At 37.7% G+C, this 21,597-nt stretch overlaps 2 protein-coding genes and 1 long non-coding RNA gene across 3 annotated transcripts; 2 read left to right on the top strand and 1 right to left on the bottom strand.

The window, feature by feature from the left end:
* The first annotated feature begins 1,132 nt into the window (after nucleotides 1–1,132).
* LOC131956651 (uncharacterized) lies at nucleotides 1,133–3,559 on the top strand. The gene is made up of 3 exons (XR_009388975.1): nucleotides 1,133–1,249; nucleotides 2,652–2,739; nucleotides 3,494–3,559. It is a non-coding gene; the product is annotated as an uncharacterized LOC131956651 (long non-coding RNA).
* Nucleotides 3,560–3,581: 22 nt separating this feature from the next.
* LOC131956656 (uncharacterized) lies at nucleotides 3,582–5,371 on the top strand. Its single transcript, XM_059321189.1, has 3 exons — nucleotides 3,582–3,597; nucleotides 3,705–3,833; nucleotides 4,159–5,371. The coding sequence occupies exons 1-3, from the start codon at nucleotides 3,582–3,584 to the stop codon at nucleotides 5,064–5,066; spliced, it is 1,053 nt and encodes a 350-aa protein (XP_059177172.1). The 3' UTR covers nucleotides 5,067–5,371.
* A 2,380-nt stretch (nucleotides 5,372–7,751) lies between these two features.
* On the bottom strand, nucleotides 7,752–20,460 carry LOC131956665 (uncharacterized). Its single transcript, XM_059321198.1, has 2 exons — nucleotides 20,369–20,460; nucleotides 7,752–9,100 (listed from the first exon to the last, which is right to left on the bottom strand). The coding sequence occupies exon 2, from the start codon at nucleotides 8,958–8,960 to the stop codon at nucleotides 8,541–8,543; it is 420 nt and encodes a 139-aa protein (XP_059177181.1). The 5' UTR covers nucleotides 8,961–9,100; nucleotides 20,369–20,460; the 3' UTR covers nucleotides 7,752–8,540.
* Between the last annotated feature and the right edge of the window lie 1,137 nt (nucleotides 20,461–21,597).

The following is a 21,597-nucleotide window of genomic DNA, read 5'->3' as shown; positions in this document are numbered from 1 at the left end:
TTACGCATAAAACCTCTTAATTTTGATAAATATGGATTGATAATTTTTGCCCGATTAAAATAAGTCCTCTATACTTCGGATGTTATGAAGGACTGAGGTGTAATACGGTGAAAATTGTTAAAATTTCAAGTGATTTTTGTATACGATTACAATACTTTCTCTATACTTCGTATATACGAGAAAGTAAAAAACAAAAATTCGAAAACCATTGAAAAAATACTATTGGAATTTTCCTTCAATGATAAAAATAAAGTAATGAGGAAAACCCCCGAAATCTAAAAATAGTAAAATGTGTAATAATATCGTCAGGATTTCCCGAACGCATTATCCCCAAGAGCAGACTTGAAACCAGTTCAAGAAAGACCTGGCCAATGGTGTTGTAAGTGTAAGTTAATCTGTTGTTTCTTTGGTTCAGCATTACCACTTTAACAAAACGTTTAAATTATACGATAAAATCTGAATAACATTCGGGAAACTAAATAAATTAGATTTTCTTTATTGAATTTTTTTGTGAGTCCATGTCATCCACACCACCCTCATCTCGCCCCCACAGAATTGAAGTTTTTGAAACTCTTCGTCATCTGTCGTGTTGACATTCCCGTTGGAAATGAATAAATATTGATCTAATGTTATTACAAGCTTTAAAATTAACTTCAAATGTTGCAATTTATTATTGCAATAATTAATTTGATTAGAGTACACACATTCGTCATTCGCGGATAAAAATTATTGGAGTATTCAACAGTTGTTAATGGATCTAGATCTATATAGATCTAAATTATTGTATTGTCATCCGACGTAGATTTTAAAAACAATCTTTTGAGACATTATTTTAAGACTTAATCAAAAAAGGCTTTTGACATTTAAATATTTAATTATAACAACACGTTTTAGACTAGATTTAGATTCTAGATTTGATCTTAAAATACTGACGTGTATCTGGCTAGTATTCATGTCATAACATCTCGGCGTAACTGCATTGAACAAGTTATTTCAAGAACTTCCACAAAAAAATCAAATATTTATTACTTTATCGTAAAATAAAGACTAGATTCTGCGTGTGCTGCATTCTTAAAACAAGATTTACATCTCGATCTAGTCTATATCTACACTACAAAATACGACAAACAACAATTTAGCTATTTTGATCGACAATTTAATAACACGATATTTACAGTATCGAATACGTTGCCGCTGCCGTTTGCGTGCTTCAGATCTCAGCAGACGACAACAGACAACAATATTAAATGTTAGGTTTTCAAAATATTTAGTATTTTAATTTTTAATGAATTGTGTGTATGACAAACTTTCAAAGATACAGATCTAGATCTAGACACAACTCAATCTGTCGTTCATTTACTCTAGATCTAGACTGATAATGTCAATAATGACTAGATTAGTAGATCTAGCCCTTAATTTTAATATTAGAATTCTACCCACAGTCGTACAGTCGTACAGAGAGTACACTGGCTACTGCACCTCCTTGATTCTCAGTCTCTACTTTCAAACTACTTTCAAGATGTCTAGATCTAGATTCTAGATCTACTTACTACTACTCTACACAGTCTACTACAGAATCTAGTTCTAGAATCTAGTCGTCTAGAATATATAATAATTGATAGTTCTAGATCTAGGCCTAAATATTGTAAATTATTAGCCTAAATTTATCTGAATAAGCCTAATCTAGTCTAGATTAGATTGCAAGATACAGATAGGATCTGAATAAAAAGGAAATAATGCTAGTCACTCATGTCTAGACACTGTAGTTGTAAGCCACTGCACAGCTGTTAGACTTCTATTTCCAGATTCTATAACTATATCTAGAGGCCCAGACACTACACTATCTGCAATCACTATAGCTATTTGCTGCATTAATAGGCAGGAAATCCCCCATAGCATGGAAGTTATCCAGTAATGTTTGTTGAGTTTCATTAACATTAGTTACTAGTGCAAACCGTGATTTGTTTTTACTGTTGAAATATAATATAGATCTAGTCAATGTACTAAATTAATGTTTGAACTTTATGTTTAATCAACACTCGGAAACAGAAATAAATAGGCCCTAGTTATAAATATAAATAATAAAGTCAAGTGTAGTAATAAGTTTAATTTTTTTTTTAAAGACAGAAATAAAAATCTTGCAGAGGATTTGCACTAATCAATTTAGAATTAGATCTAGATCTAGTAAAAATGATTGCGCAAATATAAAAATGGCTAATAGAACAATATTTAGTAACAGCAATAATTATCAGGAATGCTTAAAAATAATTAGCAATACAAAATGATTAGCAAAACAGTATTCAACATGCAAAAAAATCAATCCATCCAAATTTTTTAATGTTCAATATTAAAAATAAAAGATAGTGCCAAATCAAGTATGGTTTACAGTACTCCCGGTACATTGCTATAGACTAATCTTTGTTTTATTGTTTTTTAACTGCTATACCATTCCGAAATAAAAACGGATGCTAAACTGGGGTATTACGAATAGGCCTGTATATCTAACTCATTTATTATATTGCAACCAAGTTAGAGAAATTAATTAGAGTTTAGACTAGAGCATACACTGTTAATCTAGATTTGTTAATAGATGTAATCCTATATTCTAAAGTGATGAAGGTATATAATACTGTGCATGTCTTTTTATCAAGGTGTATGAAGGAGAAACATAGACAGTGGAATCACCCATCAATAGGGCTATGAAGACATAATTTTGTTATTCAAAAGATCCAATTTGAGGTTTGTGTTGAAGCCTGCATTTTTTTTATTCATTCAATAGAATTTAATCTAGCATTTTAATAGACCACATATTTTTAAAGTCAACTTTGATTACTTCTTAGAAAATGTATTTACAATTTAGTCAATAATTTTGTGTCTCTTTTGTAGGTTTAAATTTTAGAATCACATTAAGATGTGCTTGAAACTGAATTTTTTCCATTATTTCACATTTAAAATACTTTTTTTATAAATTGTAATAGAAGATATATACTAAGCTTCAATAGGTTAAAGATATTTTAGTATAAAATCTCTTAATAATAAAAAATTACAAGGTTGAGGTGTGATATCATTTTAAGGGGTGGGGGTGGGGGGATGGAATCTGGCATGAAAGACTATTGATAGATGGCAGATAAATATTAAAAATGTGAGACAATTAAAAGCCACACATTTTAAACATTTTAAAGATGACATTAGCTAAAACTAAAACATTATTTATTGAAGAAAAGCACAAGTAATGTGAGTTTTAAGATTATTTACTTGATATTGTTATAAAAATAATTTGTTCTTATTTGAGTTTATCTAGCTGATAACTAAGTGAAAAGAAAAACAAATTGACACAAAAATAATAAAGCTTTTATGAAAAAGACATATAGTTTGTCTTCACATCACCAGAATAGAATCTGAACTCATCCATAAAGTTGACTTAAATGATGATAACTTTTGTAACAAAATCATAATAATGTAAGTTTATTTTACAATAATTTTTTTATTGCAGGTAAAGTTGTCAGAGATGGAAATTACAGGTGGGAAGAATAAAGAAAATCAGTTGGCAGAGAACGGTAAAATAATTTTTTCTAGGCTACATGTTTTGTATTTGCTGTAAATGTTTAGAACATCCCAGTTGCTTTACAAATAGAGAAATGCTTTATTTGCTGGTATAGGTTTGTGTTTAATCTAATTGAAACCTTGATGTTCAAATGTTTTAGGTGTAACGCATAGACAAGATGAGACAACACAGTTGGAAGAAAGACAAGATGAGACAACACAGTTGGAAGAAAGACAAGATGAGACAACACAGTTGGAAGAAACAAAAAATAAAGGTGGTTTTATACCAGGTGAGTCTCCAATTGTGTAAAATATGTATGAAAAATGTAAGAAGTTAAATTTATACAGATTTGCTGGGCACATGATTACATTACTTACAGCTAATACTCTATCTGAGTCTGTTGACAACTGGTGGTTAGTTAAATGTTTATTTGGCAGGCAATATTTAACACATGATACATGTAAACTCTACTTCAGCTAATTAAAAAAAATTAAAAATGAGAAGTTTTTGTTAATTTTTATACTTGCACTTTGGTTTGCCAAGTACCTTATTTTAAATACATTTAAATTTGTATTTTTTAAAAATATGGATTCCCTCCCCTTGTATCTCTCCAGGACATCATGAAGCCGAGATCTGCTATGGAGGTGAAGCTGACTTACACAAGCACTATACCGGCTGTAAGAAGAATCCAGGTCATGTCAACTTTATACCTGTAAATAATTTTAACTTGGATCATCTCCCCTCACGTTACCATGACGACATCATGTTGGAGCTAATCAAAGCTTTGTCTGCCATAACGGTCCTGATAAAGGTCAAGTACACCAGTCTAGAGAGACCAAAGTCTGTTCCATGCTTCAGTGGTCAGTATCCATTTTATAACACCAGAGGAAGTGACGTGTTGAGGACAGGGACGGGGAGGGTGTGTCGTGTGTACAAGTACACAGAGAGTGACAACAAGGTCACTTGTCCATGTGGCAAGTGTCAACACTCAGACACACCCAGCAAAGTGTGGGGGGAGGTTTGTGTGGGGACAGCCGCACACGTGGTGTTTGATGAGAGTGAGGCGAGACAGACCAGGTGTGTTGTAGGTTTTGATGACAATAAAAGTCCTGGGGTCAGTCTTGATGGCTGGGAGGTGGTGGAGGCAGACATTGAGGGAGACGGGTGTGAGTTTACATGTGTGTCATGTGACTTAGAGTTGGTTGATGAACTGTACAAGATGTGTGGGCACTTTGATGGTCTATGTGAGAAAGTAATGGTCAAATACGGGAGATATGATGATGGGGACAAGTTGGCCGTTATAGTGTCACATCCTCATGGCTGTCCTAAACAGGTCTCTGTAGGACAATGGACACACAATCATGAGAGGGGAGGTAGGTACAAGTACACGTACACAACATGTACATGTCCTGGCTCCAGTGGAGCACTTGTCTACATACCGGGATATGGCGGGTCCTGGTCACATCCCCACAGTGGATCAAACTCTGAAGGAAATTATTGTGGGGAGGGTTGGGGTTGGTGATGATCTATCTGTAACTGTTGGTTCTCTCCCCTTGTCTAATGTAAACAAGCAAAATGGCGGCTCACTTCATTAAACTTGTGTGTGTCAAGACTTGAATGTCTTCATCAGCAACTTTGTATTTTGGTGAAGACAAGAAATAAATTGTTTGGTTTCTTTCAGTCATTTGTTTAGAGTTGTTAGACACATAAACAAAATTATAAACACATGTTTATTTCAATAAAATGTGTTGCATGTTATTGTATATTTAAATATATTAATTATTATAGAAGATTATTGATTTGTTATAAGCCTACTGATGATTTTAATCTATGTCAATAAAGTTTTAGATTTCAAAGTTTCTTTCATTCATTTTGTTATCGTTGATAATCTTAATGTTTTGTGTTGATGATAAACAAAACACGATGGTAGTGAAGAGAAATGTCGGCAGTCAAGTTTGTAGCTGAGACTTAATGTCGGCAGTCAAGTTTGTAGCTGAGACTTAATGTCGGCAGTCAAGTTTGTAGCTGAGACTTAATGTCGTCAGTCAAGTTTGTAGCTGAGACTTTATGTCGGCAGTCAAGTTTGTAGTTGAGACTTAATGTCGGCAGTCAAGTTTGTAGCTGAGGCTTAATGTCGGCAGTCAAGTTTGTAGCTGAGTCTTAATGTCGGCAGTCAAGTTTGTACCTGAGACTTAATGTCGGCAGTCAAGTTTGTACCTGAGACTTAACAATGGAAACCAAGTCTATAGCTGAAATATTGATACGACATATTGCATCTTACAATATTTTAAAAACGATTTTCTTTAAATTTTCAGGTAATTATATTTTTTTTCAATACGCGACATTAGTCCTTAAAAAACCGGGAGTGATCTCCCCTAAACTTTCTCGAATATTTTTACTTTCTCGTATATACGAAGTATAGAGAAAGTATTGTAATCGTGCACAAAAATCACTTGAAATTTTAACAATTTTCACCGTATTACACCTCAGTCCTTCATCACATCCGAAGTATAGAGGACTTATTTTAATCGGGCAAAAATTATCAATCCAGATGTATCAAAATTAAGAGGTTTTGTGTGTAATCCAGTCTGAAAAACTGGGCTTTGCAACTCTGTCCGTATGTCTGTGTGTCTGTGTGTGTGTGTGTGTGTCCGTGTGTAAACACGATTACTTGAGTACCGTTACAGCTAGGTTGATGAAATTTCATATATAAGTAGTTTATCAAAATCGTAGATCCGTATCAACTTTTGAGCGATTTCCGATAACCGGAAGTGGTACTTTTTCTACTTTGAATTTTTAAAAAGCCTATAACTTGAGTATTATTTCACATAGATAAATGAAATTTCACATGTAAGTAAAAGATCTAATTCTCTACCTTCTGTTAAATTTTGAGTAATTTCCGTTGACCGGAAGTAGTAATTTACGCTACTTCCGATTTCTCATAAAACTAATGTAAATTTTAAAAGTACTAATAATATTGCGCACTATTAAACACGCTTTTATTTAGCGTTCACTTGGTGTGCAATTCATTTGTCTACGAGATTTTATTCTATTTTTAAAACTTTAAGTATTTAAAATGGATTAAAAATCATGTCTATAGCCCGAGTTCCCATCCCCTGTTGTTTTATATAAGAATATTCGAGAAAGTTTAGGGGAGATCACTCCCGGTTTATTATATAAAATAACAGGGGATGGGAACTCGGGCTATAGACATGATTTTTAATCCATTTTAAAGACTTAAAGTTTTAAAAATAGAATAAAATCTCGTAGACAAATTAATTGCACACCAAGTGAACGCGAAATAAAAAAGCGCATAATAGTGCGCAATATTATTAGTACTTTTAAAATTTACATTAGTTTTTTGAGAAATCGGAAGTAGCGTAAATTACTACTTCCGGTCAACGGAAATTACTCAAAATTTAACAGAAGGTAGAGAATTAGATCTTTTACTTACATGTAAAATTTCATTTATCTATCTGAAATAGTACTCAAGTTATAGGCTTTTGAAAAATTCAAAGTAGAAAAAGTACCACTTCCGGTTATCGGAAATCGCTCAAAAGTTAATACGGATCTATGATTTTGATAAAATACTTATATATGAAATTTCATCAACCTAGCAGTAACGGTACTCAAGTTATCGTGTTTACACACGGACACACAGACACACACACACACACACACACACACACAGACATACGGACAAGATTGCAAAATTATGTTTTTCCGTATCAGTGAGGTGTAAAACGTCGAGATTTGTAAAAATCTCGATTTTTTTTTTGCACGATTACAATACTTTCTCTATACTAACTACGTATATACGAGAAAGTAAAAACGAAGGTTATGTTATTGTATTTTTGTCCACTTTGAAATCATCCCAGAAGGACGACATTAAAGTCCAGACTATTCTATGACGGTATTGTACATCATGAGATAACTGGTTTACTTACTTTTGGTTCTAGTGAATTGTGTCGCTAAAAATAGCAAAGTGAACACCTTTACCACGTGATCAGATCTGTACAGTAAACATGCTATTTTGTGTTGAGAGTTTGATGTTGACATGTCACATTCTATTTCCTAAGGTCTGACGACAAATTGTCAAACTGTATCTTTTGCAGGTAGGTCTATTTACCGCAAGATGTATCTTGGTACAAGAAAGTATTTTAAAAAATAGTTTGATTTAATTTGTAATTAACAATGACACTGTATGTTAACTATAAGAAAATGAATTGTTTATTCTGAAAACTTGTCTTATTATAGTATCAAGTGTTGAAGTAAAGCAAAAAATTGCTGGATGCATAGTTGACCTTTGGCCCCATTCTGTCACCAGCCGTCATTGGATTTACATTACCAGAAGCAAACACTCACACAACTTTTTCGGTTCATGGATACATACATACACTTCAAAGATTTATATATATGTGTATATATATATATATATATATATATATATATATATATATATATATATATATATATATATATATATATAGATATAGATATATATATAGTTATTACTTTTCCTCCTGATAAACACTTAAAAAGCTCCATATAAAAAAACATTTCGCACACATTCAAATAAATGCATAGTGATCTAGCTGTGTACCAAATCGTATTGGATTTAAGTCGTTTTTGTTGGAAAGTAAGTTTTCGTCCTTAACTGTGGCTGACCACATGTGTAATGGCCTCATCAATGACACTTTGTCCTTGTAGACAAAAAATGTCACAAAACATTGACATGTTTTAAGCCACCCAGGTCACAATACACTTGATCATACCAATAGATAAATCCCACTTTGGCAGTTAGTACTTTACAAAAATGTTTGGCTGTAATGCTCATGTCATATAGTCTGTGTGGACCACAGAACAAAGGAAGGAGATTGACCAAATTAAAAGCCTGAAACCCTGGCATGTCGACCACTACAATTGTCATCACGGATCCTACTAAAAGCCTGAAACCCTGGCATGTCGACCACTATAATTGTCATCACGGATCCCACTAAAAGCCAAGAGCCGAGGCGTTGGGCCGGCGCTGACCTCTGTTGCTGTGTTTATGGACGGCGATGTAGACGACGTAGCTGGAGACGAGGATCATGGTCAGCATGATGCCCATCAGGCTCAGGAAGATGGAGACCTTGGCCCTAATGGCCCCCCTCTCGTTCTGGCCATCCCTGTAGGCGGCCGCGGCCCGCAGGGAGAAGTAGAGAGCCAGCAGACCAAAGGGCAGGTTAAAACAGCACGTGACCAGCAGACCAATGGCGAAGTTGGTCTGGGGGATGGCGGTTAGTTCCGGTTTGGTTTGGGAGGGGGGTTTCCCGCCAGCTTCAGTTCTTGGGGCCGCCATCTTGTTTAGGTTTGTGTGCGGGCTTTTATTTGGTGGCGTCCTAATAGCTGGAGATAGGAAAGTTTGGGTTGCCATGGCAACGTTAGACTAGGCTACTTCTTCAACTTGCGTAGCGATTTAAACCTATTTGATGAACTGTGTCTTGTCTGACCCTGATGCTACTGATTCTGTAGTGTGTCTTGTAGTTGGTGTAGACTGGACTAACGACATTTTACCTGCCAGAAGGGAAAATATTTGACAATTATTATCTTAATGAAACGATTGCATGGTCTGTAGGCTTTATAGTGTTAGCAACACACCACATTTACTGGAGCCACACACCACATTTACTGGAGCCACACACCACATTTACTGGAGCCACACACCACATTAACTAGAGCCACACACCACATTAACTAGAGCCACACACCACATTTACTGGAGCCACACACCACATTTACTGGAGCCACACACCACATTTACTGGAGCCAGCCACACACCACATTTACTGGAGCCACACACCACATTTACTGGAGCCACACACCACATTTACTGCAGCCACACACCACATTTACTGGAGCCACACACCACATTTACTGGAGCCACACACCACATTTACTGGAGCCACACACCACATTTACTGGAGCCACACACCACATTTACTGGAGCCACACACCACATTTACTGGAGCCACACACCACATTTACTGGAGCCACACACCACATTTACTGGAGCCAGCCACACACCACATTTACTGGAGCCACACACCACATTTACTGGAGCCACACACCACATTTACTGGAGCCACACACCACATTTACTGGAGCCACACACCACATTTACTGGAGCCACACACCACATTTACTGGAGCCACACACCACATTTACTGGAGCCAGCCACACACCACATTTACTGGAGCCACACACCACATTTACTGGAGCCACACACCACATTTACTGGAGCCACACACCACACTTACTGGAGCCACACACCACATTTACTGGAGCCACACACCACATTTACTGGAGCCACACACCACATTTACTGGAGCCAGCCACACACCACACTTACTGGAGCCACACACCACATTTACTGGAGCCACACACCACATTTACTGGAGCCACACACCACACTTACTGGAGCCACACACCACATTTACTGGAGCCACACACCACACTTACTGGAGCCACACACCACATTTACTGGAGCCACACACCACATTTACTGGAGCCACACACCACATTTACTGGAGCCACACACCACATTTACTGGAGCCACACACCACACTTACTGGAGCCACACACCACACTTACTGGAGCCACACACCACATTTACTGGAGCCACACACCACACTTACTGGAGCCACACACCACACTTACTGGAGCCACACACCACATTTACTGGAGCCACACACCACATTTACTGGAGCCACACACCACATTTACTGGAGCCACACACCACACTTACTGGAGCCACACACCACATTTACTGGAGCCACACACCACATTTACTGGAGCCACACACCACATTTACTGGAGCCAGCCACACACCACACTTACTGGAGCCACACACCACATTTACTGGAGCCACACACCACATTTACTGGAGCCACACACCACATTTACTGGAGCCACACACCCCACATTTACTGGAGCCACACACCACATTTACTGGAGCCACACACCACATTTACTGGAGCCACACACCACATGTACAGCCTGTACCCACAAGCCACACATACTCCTGCCAATGAGATCGAAGTCCGACACTTTAATTTACTGTTTGCACCACCCGATGTGTTCCGGAAATTTGCCCAGAATCCCGAGACCAGCAGAGAATGTGACACAACTTGCAGACGTCAGATCTAATTTCTCTAATCGTTAACCACAAAAAAAACAGAACATTTTAGATTTTCTGCCTCATACGTCGATATATAAATTACACTCTCTTGTGGTGCATTTTTCCCATCCCCCCTCACCCCCCCCCCCCCCCCGACCCCAAATAACATGTACGACTACCCCAACACTAAAAGTTAATTATTGGATTTTCAATGAAAAGGGGGGGGGGGGCTGGTGTCTTATATTTTATAAAAGATTTTTGCCTTCATGAATGAGACATAGATTTCTTAATTAATGGCTAGGTAAAAACAGACATCCAAAATATAAGACCAGACATCCATACAGACTGTAAGACCAGTCATCCATATTGTAAGACAAGACATCCATACATACTGTAAGACAAGACATCCATACTGTAAGACAAGACATCCATACATACTGTAAGACAAGACATCCATACTGTAAGACAAGACATCCATACATACTGTAAGACAAGACATCCATACTGTAAGACAAGACATCCATACATACTGTAAGACAAGACATCCATACTGTAAGACAAGACATCCATACATACTATAGGACCAGACATCTATACTGTAAGACCAGACATCCAGACATACTTTAAGACCAGACATCCATACATACTGTAAGACCAGACATCCATACATACTGTAAGACCAGACATCCATACATACTGTAAGACAAGACATCCATACATACTGTAAGACAAGACATCCATACTGTAAGACCAGACATCCATACATACTGTAAGACCAGACATCTATACTGTAAGACCAGACATCCAGACATACTTTAAGACCAGACATCCATACATACTGTAAGACCAGACATCCATACATACTGTAAGACCAGACATCCATACTGTAAGACCAGACATCCATACATACTGTAAGACCAGACATCCAGACATACTTTAAGACCAGACATCCATACATACTGTAAGACCAGACATCCATACATACTATAAGACCAGACATCCATACATACTGTAAGACCAGACATCCATACTGTAAGACCAGACATCCATACATACTATAAGACCAGACATCCATACATACTGTAAGACCAGACATCCATACATACTGTAAGACCAGACATCCATACATACTGTAAGACCAGACATCCATACTGTAAGACCAGACATCCAGACATACTTTAAGACCAGACATCCATACTGTAAGACCAGACATCCATACATACTGTAAGACCAGACATCTATACTGTAAGACCAGACATCCAGACATACTTTAAGACCAGACATCCATACATACTGTAAGACCAGACATCCATACATACTGTAAGACCAGACATCCATACTGTAAGACCAGACATCCATACATACTGTAAGACCAGACATCCAGACATACTTTAAGACCAGACATCCATACATACTGTAAGACCAGACATCCATACATACTATAAGACCAGACATCCATACATACTGTAAGACCAGACATCCATACATACTGTAAGACCAGACATCCATACATACTGTAAGACCAGACATCCATACATACTGTAAGACCAGACATCCATACTGTAAGACCAGACATCCAGACATACTTTAAGACCAGACATCCATACTGTAAGACCAGACATCCATACATACTATAAGACCAGACATCCATACTGTAAGACAAGACATCCATACATACTGTAAGACCAGACATCCATACATACTATAAGACCAGACATCTATACTGTAAGACCAGACATCCATACTGTAAGACAAGACATCCATACATACTGTAAGACCAGACATCCATACATACTATAAGACCAGACATCTATACTGTAAGACCAGACATCCATACTGTAAGACCAGACATCCATACTGTAAGACCAGACATCCATACTGTAAGACCAGACACAAGCACCACACACCAGACGTGATGAACTCAATCCATATCGAGGCTGCAGGAGGGTTCAAGAAAATTTCTAGAGTGTGTTGATGGGTCTCCAGACATAATTACCTAGCGGCTCAAGTGTGAGGTCTAGGGGTCAGTACAGGGTCGGGTAGTGCAGGGTCGGGTAGTACAGGGTGGGGTAGTGCAGGGTGGACCGTTGGGGTGGGGCTGTGATTGGTTGGTCAGTACTAGCCGGTAGCTGGTTAGAGAAAGACAAGTAGCTGTGACCTCACTTGAACCGGAATCGATTGCCCGTGAAATCGATACCAGAATTTTGGTGCGCCTGGCCGCAAAAAAATCGTTGACAACAGGAAGCGATACTTTAATTGGCACGCCAAAACCTATCTCGATTTGTGGACGTCAAAACCTATCTCGATTTGTGAACGTCAAACTCTTACATTTAAAGAAAGTCAACTTATATGCTGAATATCAAAAAGTTATAGTCTAAAGAAAGTCATCTTATATGCTCAATATCAAAATATTATAGTTTAGAAAAATTCATATTATAAGTTATACATTTTAATTATTACATCTTTGAAAAAGATGCGATAAGTATGCGATAAGCCTTGTAAAGTAAATAAAAGTTACAGCCGCAAGTCGTGACCATAGAATAAAAAAAAAACCTGAAGATTTGCCTCCTCCATTTAAACTGACTACATCATTCCAGCTACTTGTAAGGGCGGCAACTTAACTACCTAAACTGTTTGTGTTTTTAAATAGTTTGTGCTATATTTAGTAGAAAACGTAATGTTTCTCACCATTAGCTTGCGTAAAGTTTTAAATACATGTTAATTAAACTAAGCATTATTTTAAACTAATTAAAAGTATTAAAATAAGGTATTAAAACACAAACACAAACTCCAACACAAACGTTTTATAAAAAAAAACGGCCGTGTATTTAAACAAAAGTGCTCTCACGTACGTCCGTGCAATTTGCCCTCATCTCCCCCCCCCCCCCCCAACCCGCAATGCAATTAAAACCACTGCCGAACAACATGCTTTCCTGGGCGACAGTGATTTTAAGAGATCATAGAAATAAGCATAAAAATCTGTAAATAATATAAACAACCTTAACATTATTCTGTTTTAATTATGATCCTTAACATATAATAATATATGCGGTAGGAATAAAAATTATTTATACTTAAAGAGCAATATTCAGTGTGAGATGATATTTTTTAAAATTACCTTCCCTTGCATAATTATTAAACAATTTAATTAAGTAGTTTTATTCCACTCTACCTTCATTAAACTTTATCCACAGCCTAAATATCATTTGACATTGATCCGTTTAATATGTTTTAGCAATGTGCGTGTATTTAATGTTTTCTTCATGTTCTTCTGATGATGTGTGCGAACTAGTACAAACTTTGCCGACTATCAAAAGTTTAAGTCGCTATATAAATAGACCCTACTCCAACATTTGGAATAGGACAATGGCGATGCAAGTCAAATGCACGACATGTGTTGTTGTTTACCTTATGTTTCTAGATTCTATAGCGATGACGGAATGACTGACACACTACCAGTCGGCTTATATTATAGATGAACTACTAGTTAAATAACTTAAACGTAAAGCGTGGGTAGCTGAATTATGTACTGAATACATTTACTAGAATTTAAGAAGTGATCCAGGGGTTTATTAATTTATATAGTACTTGAGTGTTTTAAATTGAAAGAAAATCACTCCCCACGTGCCGGCTGGCACTGACCCTAACCCTAACCCTAACCCTAACCCTGATCCTAACCCTGATCCTAACCCTAACCCTAACCCTGACCCTAACCCTAACCCTAACCCTAACCCTAACCCTGATCCTAACCCTAACCCTAACCCTGACCCTGACCCTAACCTTAACCTTAACCCTGACCCTGACCCTAACCCTAACCCTAACCCTGAAGTGTTTAATCACTGCTGGGACTGTCTTAGAGCATTTGTGTTACGTCACATTTGTGTGGTTGTATAGCCAGAATATCATCCCCACGACAGTAATTCCCTTTTTACAGTTACCTCTGTTTTTACAATTAACTACGTTTTTACAATTACCTCTGTTTTTACAGTTACCTCTCTTTTTACAGTTACCTCTGTGTTTACAGTAAACTCTCTTTTTAAAACCTCCATTTAAAACGTACGCAGCCAGGGACCAAGGAATTTTGTTACCTTTCCTGGAACATCTAACGCCATAAAGTCTGGCACACTTCTACGTTTTATTCCAGGACTAACTAGGTCAGCTTGACATACACCGTGCTTTACCTTGACGGCTTTTTCTTGCCTGGGAATCTCTCACTCACTCACTCACTCACTCACTCACTCACTCACTCACTCACTCACTCACTCACTCACTCACTCACTCACTCACTCACTCACTCACTCACTCACTCACTCACTCACTCACTCACTCACTCACTCACTCACTCACTCACTCACTCACTCACTCACTCACTCACTCACTCACTCACTCACTCACTCACTCACTCACTCACTCACTCACTCACTCACTCACTCACTCACTCACTCACTCACTCACTCACTCACTCACTCACTCACTCACTCACTCACTCACTCACTCACTCACTCACTCACTCACTCACTCACTCACTCACTCACTCACTCACTCACTCACTCACTCACTCACTCACTCACTCACTCACTCACTCACTCACTCACTCACTCACTCACTCACTCACTCACTCACTCACTCACTCACTCACTCACTCACTCACTCACTCACTCACTCACTCACTCACTCACTCACTCACTCACTCACTCACTCACTCACTCACTCACTCACTCACTCACTCACTCACTCACTCACTCACTCACTCACTCACTCACTCACTCACTCACTCACTCACTCACTCACTCACTCACTCACTCACTCACTCACTCACTCACTCACTCACTCACTCACTCACTCACTCACTCACTCACTCACTCACTCACTCACTCACTCACTCACTCACTCACTCACTCACTCACTCACTCACTCACTCACTCACTCACTCACTCACTCACTCACTCACTCACTCACTCACTCACTCACTCACTCACTCACTCACTCACTCACTCACTCACTCACTCACTCACTCACTCACTCACTCACTCACTCACTCACTCACTCACTCACTCACTCACTCACTCACTCACTCACTCACTCACTCACTCACTCACTCACTCACTCACTCACTCACTCACTCACTCACTCACTCACTCACTCACTCACTCACTCACTCACTCACTCACTCACTCACTCACTCACTCACTCACTCACTCACTCACTCACTCACTCACTCACTCACTCACTCACTCACTCACTCACTCACTCACTCACTCACTCACTCACTCACTCACTCACTCACTCACTCACTCACTCACTCACTCACTCTCATAATCACATTCATTCACTCATTTATTTACTCACACATTTACCAACTCAGTTATTCACTCACTCATATATTCTCACACACACATAGTAATGCCCTGTTTCACAATGTCAACCAACCAATCAAAGTAAGACATTAAATATCAACTGATGCAACCATAAACAGGAAAACACAACTATGACGTCATAAATATTCTGCTCATGAATGTGGTGATGACCTCGCTGAATCAACTCGTTCGTTGACTCACTCACTCATTCACTCACTCACTCACTCACTCACTCACTCACTCACAGTAAGACATGGTGTCACTCGCGTAACATAGGCTACATAGTTTACACTGAATAACACAACAAGAGTCAACACACACAACCAACTGTAAAACAAAGACCCACACACAACCAACTGTAAAACAAAGACCCACACACAACCAACTGTAAAACAAAGACCCACACACAACCAACTGTAAAACAAAGACCCACACACAACCAACTGTAAAACAAAGACCCACACACAACCAACTGTAAAACAAAGACCCACACACAACCAACTGTAAAACAAAGACCCACACACAACCAACTGTAAAACAAAGACCCACACACAACCAACTGTAAAACAAAGACCCACACACAACCAACTGTAATACAAAGACCTACCCACTGTAACAAAGACCTACCCACTATAACAAAGACCTACCCACTATAACAAAGACCTACCCACTATAACAAAGACCTACCCACTATAACAAAGACCTACCCACTATAACAAAGACCTACCCACTATAACAAAGACCCACCAACTGTAATACAAAGACCTACCCACTGTAACAGAGAGCCACCAACATGTTCTATACCGAGCAATGCTTGCCTAGCACAGCTGGCAAATAAATGAGGTTTTTTTACTGCTCACGTCATGGGTGGGGTTAGAGCGGATTTAGTAGGTGTGTAGGTAGATTTTTATACCGCGTGTAGGTAGATTTTTATACCGTCGTGTAGGTAGATTTTTATACCGTCGTGTAGGTAGATTTTTATACCGTCGTGTAGGTAGATTTTTATACCGTCGTGTAGGTAGATTTTTATACCGTCGTGTAGGTAGATTTTTATACCGTCGTGTAGGTAGATTTTTATACCGCGTGTAGGTAGATTTTTATACCGCGTGTAGGTAGATTTTTATACCGCGTGTAGGTAGATTTTTATACCGCGTGTAGGTAGATTTTTATACCGTGTGTAGGTAGATTTTTATACCGCGTGTAGGTAGATTTTTATACCGCGTGTAGGTAGATTTTTATACCGCGTGTAGGTAGATTTTTATACTGTGTGTAGGTAGATTTTTATACCGTGTGTAGGTAGATTTTTATACCGCGTGTAGGTAGATTTTTATACCGTGTGTAGGTAGATTTTTATACCGCGTGTAGGTAGATTTTATACCGTGTGTAGGTAGATTTTTATACCGTCGTGTAGATAGATTTTTATACCGTGTGTAGGTAGATTTTTATACCGTGTGTAGGTAGATTTTTATACCGTGTGTAGGTAGATTTTTATACCGTCGTGTAGGTAGATTTTTATACCGTGTGTAGGTAGATTTTTATACCGTGTGTAGGTAGATTTTTATACCGTCGTGTAGGTAGATTTTTATACCGTGTGTAGGTAGATTTTTATACCGTGTGTAGGTAGATTTTTATACCGTCGTGTAGATAGATTTTTATACCGTGTGTAGGTAGATTTTTATACCGTGTGTAGGTAGATTTTTATACCGTCGTGTAGGTAGATTTTTATACCGTGTGTAGGTAGATTTTTATACCGTGTGTAGGTAGATTTTTATACCGTCGTGTAGGTAGATTTTTATACCGCGTGTAGGTAGATTTTTATACCGCGTGTAGGTAGATTTTTATACCGCGTGTAGGTAGATTTTTATACCGTGTGTAGGTAGATTTTTATACCGTGTGTAGGTAGATTTTTATACCGTCGTGTAGATAGATTTTTATACCGTGTGTAGGTAGATTTTTATACCGTGTGTAGGTAGATTTTTATACCGTCGTGTAGGTAGATTTTTATACCGTGTGTAGGTAGATTTTTATACCGTGTGTAGGTAGATTTTTATACCGTCGTGTAGGTAGATTTTTATACCGCGTGTAGGTAGATTTTTATACCGCGTGTAGGTAGATTTTTATACCGCGTGTAGGTAGATTTTTATACCGCGTGTAGGTAGATTTTTATACCGTGTGTAGGTAGATTTTTATACCGCGTGTAGGTAGATTTTTATACCGCGTGTAGGTAGATTTTTATACCGCGTGTAGGTATATTTTTATACTGTGTGTAGGTAGATTTTTATACCGTGTGTAGGTAGATTTTTATACCGCGTGTAGGTAGATTTTTATACCGTGTGTAGGTAGATTTTTATACCGCGTGTAGGTAGATTTTATACCGTGTGTAGGTAGATTTTTATACCGTCGTGTAGATAGATTTTTATACCATGTGTAGGTAGATTTTTATACCGTGTGTAGGTAGATTTTTATACCGTGTGTAGGTAGATTTTTATACCGTCGTGTAGGTAGATTTTTATACCGTGTGTAGGTAGATTTTTATACCGTGTGTAGGTAGATTTTTATACCGTCGTGTAGGTAGATTTTTATACCGTGTGTAGGTAGATTTTTATACCGTGTGTAGGTAGATTTTTATACCGTCGTGTAGATAGATTTTTATACCGTGTGTAGGTAGATTTTTATACCGTGTGTAGGTAGATTTTTATACCGTCGTGTAGGTAGATTTTTATACCGTGTGTAGGTAGATTTTTATACCGTGTGTAGGTAGATTTTTATACCGTCGTGTAGGTAGATTTTTATACCGTGTGTAGGTAGATTTTTATACCGTGTGTAGGTAGATTTTTATACCGTCGTGTAGGTAGATTTTTATACCGTGTGTAGGTAGATTTTTATACCGTGTGTAGGTAGATTTTTATACCGTCGTGTAGGTAGATTTTTATACCGTGTGTAGGTAGATTTTTATACCGTCGTGTAGGTAGATTTTTATACCGTCGTGTAGGTAGATTTTTATACCGTCGTGTAGGTAGATTTTTATACCGTCGTGTAGGTCGATTTTTATACCGCGTGTAGGTAGATTTTTATACCGTCTTATAGTTCTGTAAATTATGGATGGGTTTTAATTTTTTTCTGGTTACCATCCGTGTGATCAATTTTTGAGCACACACAACACAAACACGCACGATACAAAACACACAAACACAAACACGCACGATAAAAAAACACAGATACATACATAACGATACAATGATGAAAGCTGCTGAGATATGTGTATACCGCGAACTCTTAACTGTGTACATGTGTACAGGTGTCGTTGTGTACTTGGCTAGATTATAATCGTCTTGTTGTAAAAATAGAAACAAGTCGCGCAGTTGACTAAGTGGTTACGTGTAAACTATTTAGACAATGGTCGAAAATTGAAAGTATTTCTGCTACACTGTTCAATTTCCAGGATCATACGCAGCACTACTATATATAGGCAGCACTTCTATGTATTGACTATAGAGGACTGATAATTTATACTTTCATTACAAGTACTTATTATAAAACAGCATTATATATAAGCAATATATGAGCAGCTTCAATCATGTATACATATAAAAAATATACAATACACGTATATTTTTTAGATATAAGCCAAGCAATAATTTATTTCTACTACACGACCATGTATAACTGTAAGAGGTACAACAGTTGTTAAACCACTAATCTAACCACCACACCTAACCACACCTAACCACACCTAACCACACCTAACCACACTCACAACCACACGTAGCCACCTAACCACATACAACCACACGTATCCACATAATCACATACAACCACACGTAGCCACCTAACCACATACAACCACACGTAGCCACCTAACCATATACAACCACACGTAGCCACCTAACCACATACAACCACACGTAGCCACCTAACCACATACAACCACACGTAGCCACCTAACCACATACAATCACACGTAGCCAACTCTTCAAATACAACCACACGTAGCCACCTAACCACATACAACCACACGTAGCCACCTAACCATATACAACCACACGTAGCCACCTAACCATATACAACCACACGTAGCCACCTAACCACATACAACCACATGTAGCCACCTAACCACACACAACCACACGTAGCCACCTAACCACATACAACCACACGTAGCCACCTAACCATATACAACCACACGTAGCCACCTAACCATATACAACCACACGTAGCCACCTAACCACATACAACCACATGTAGCCACCTAACCACACACAACCACACGTAGCCACCTAACCACTAGCTACAAGTATCTCTCCTTACCTCACCAGTCAACCACCTGAAACCACAGCAGCAAACCTCCCCTGCTCTCACACAGATGTACAACTGTAGAATTCAGTTCTATACCAAGTACATATCACAGGGGAAAGTATGGAAACACGTGCAGGCAAAGAACACTCCTTTTTCAGTAAATGGTAGGATATTTAAAATGTAATTTTAATAGAACAGCTTTGTTATGTTTTTACTGCCGATGAACTTACCTGTTATAGTTTTTGACTCCATAGCATTTTGTTACGTTTTTCTTTCTCATTCATATTTCAGTGTAAAATGGCTTGTACGGTGTTTCATACTTTTCGACTGACTTGTGACGTAGTTGTACCAACAGATTTGCCAAGCAGAGCAATAATATTGGGGGCGGTTCAAATGGCCGGTAGTTTTTTATCGGCAAAAAGTCGGATTTTTTATGTGAGTTAATTACAGACATTTATTCAGATTTGCTTTGCTTACATACGTACATACATAGATGCATACTTACGTTACATACATAATACTTAAATACACAAATACGAACACTCATTAGTCTTATTTTAAATGACAGTACGAACATAAACATACACATATACAAATTCCTTATACGTTTAGTAAAACACACTTATACATGCATTAGTGTACTCATATTTAATTAAACACATACGCACACAAATAGAAACGAATGAATTACACACACAGAAATAGAAACAAATAAATTACACATACACACACATAGAAACAAACGAATTACACATACACACAATTGAAAACAAATGAATTACACATACACACAAATAGAAACAAATAAATTACACATACACACACATAGAAACAAATGAATTACACATACACACATATAGAAACAAATGAATTACACATACACACACACATAGAAACAAATGAATTACACATACACACATAGAAACATATGAATTACACATACACACACATAGAAACAAATGAATTACACATACACACACACATAGAAACAAATGAATTACACATACACACATAGAAACATATGAATTACACATACACACACATAGAAACAAATGAATTACACATACACACACATAGAAACAAATGAATTACACATACACACACATAGAAACAAATGAATTACACATACACACACATAGAAACATATGAATTACACATACACACACAGAGAAACAAATGAATTACACATACACACACATAGAAACATATGAATTACACATACACACACATAGAAACATATG

This window comes from Physella acuta, unplaced genomic scaffold (assembly GCF_028476545.2).
Source record: "Physella acuta isolate Inbredline_101_S28 unplaced genomic scaffold, ASM2847654v3 ptg001167l, whole genome shotgun sequence".
NCBI classification, from domain to species: Eukaryota; Metazoa; Mollusca; class Gastropoda; family Physidae; genus Physella; species Physella acuta.
This window is presented reverse-complemented; position numbering and strand designations above follow the sequence as displayed.

What these genes read in the sequence shown, in the direction of transcription:
- LOC131956656 (XM_059321189.1), top strand. An exon ending in TAAAGGTGGTTTTATACCAG is followed by an intron (nt 3,834 to 4,158) that starts GTGAGTCTCCAA and finishes GTATCTCTCCAG; the next exon opens with GACATCATGAAGCCGAGATC.
- LOC131956665 (XM_059321198.1), bottom strand. Translation starts at nt 8,960, where the DNA reads ATGGCAACCCAAACTTTCCTATCTCCAGCTATTAGGACGCCACCAAAT.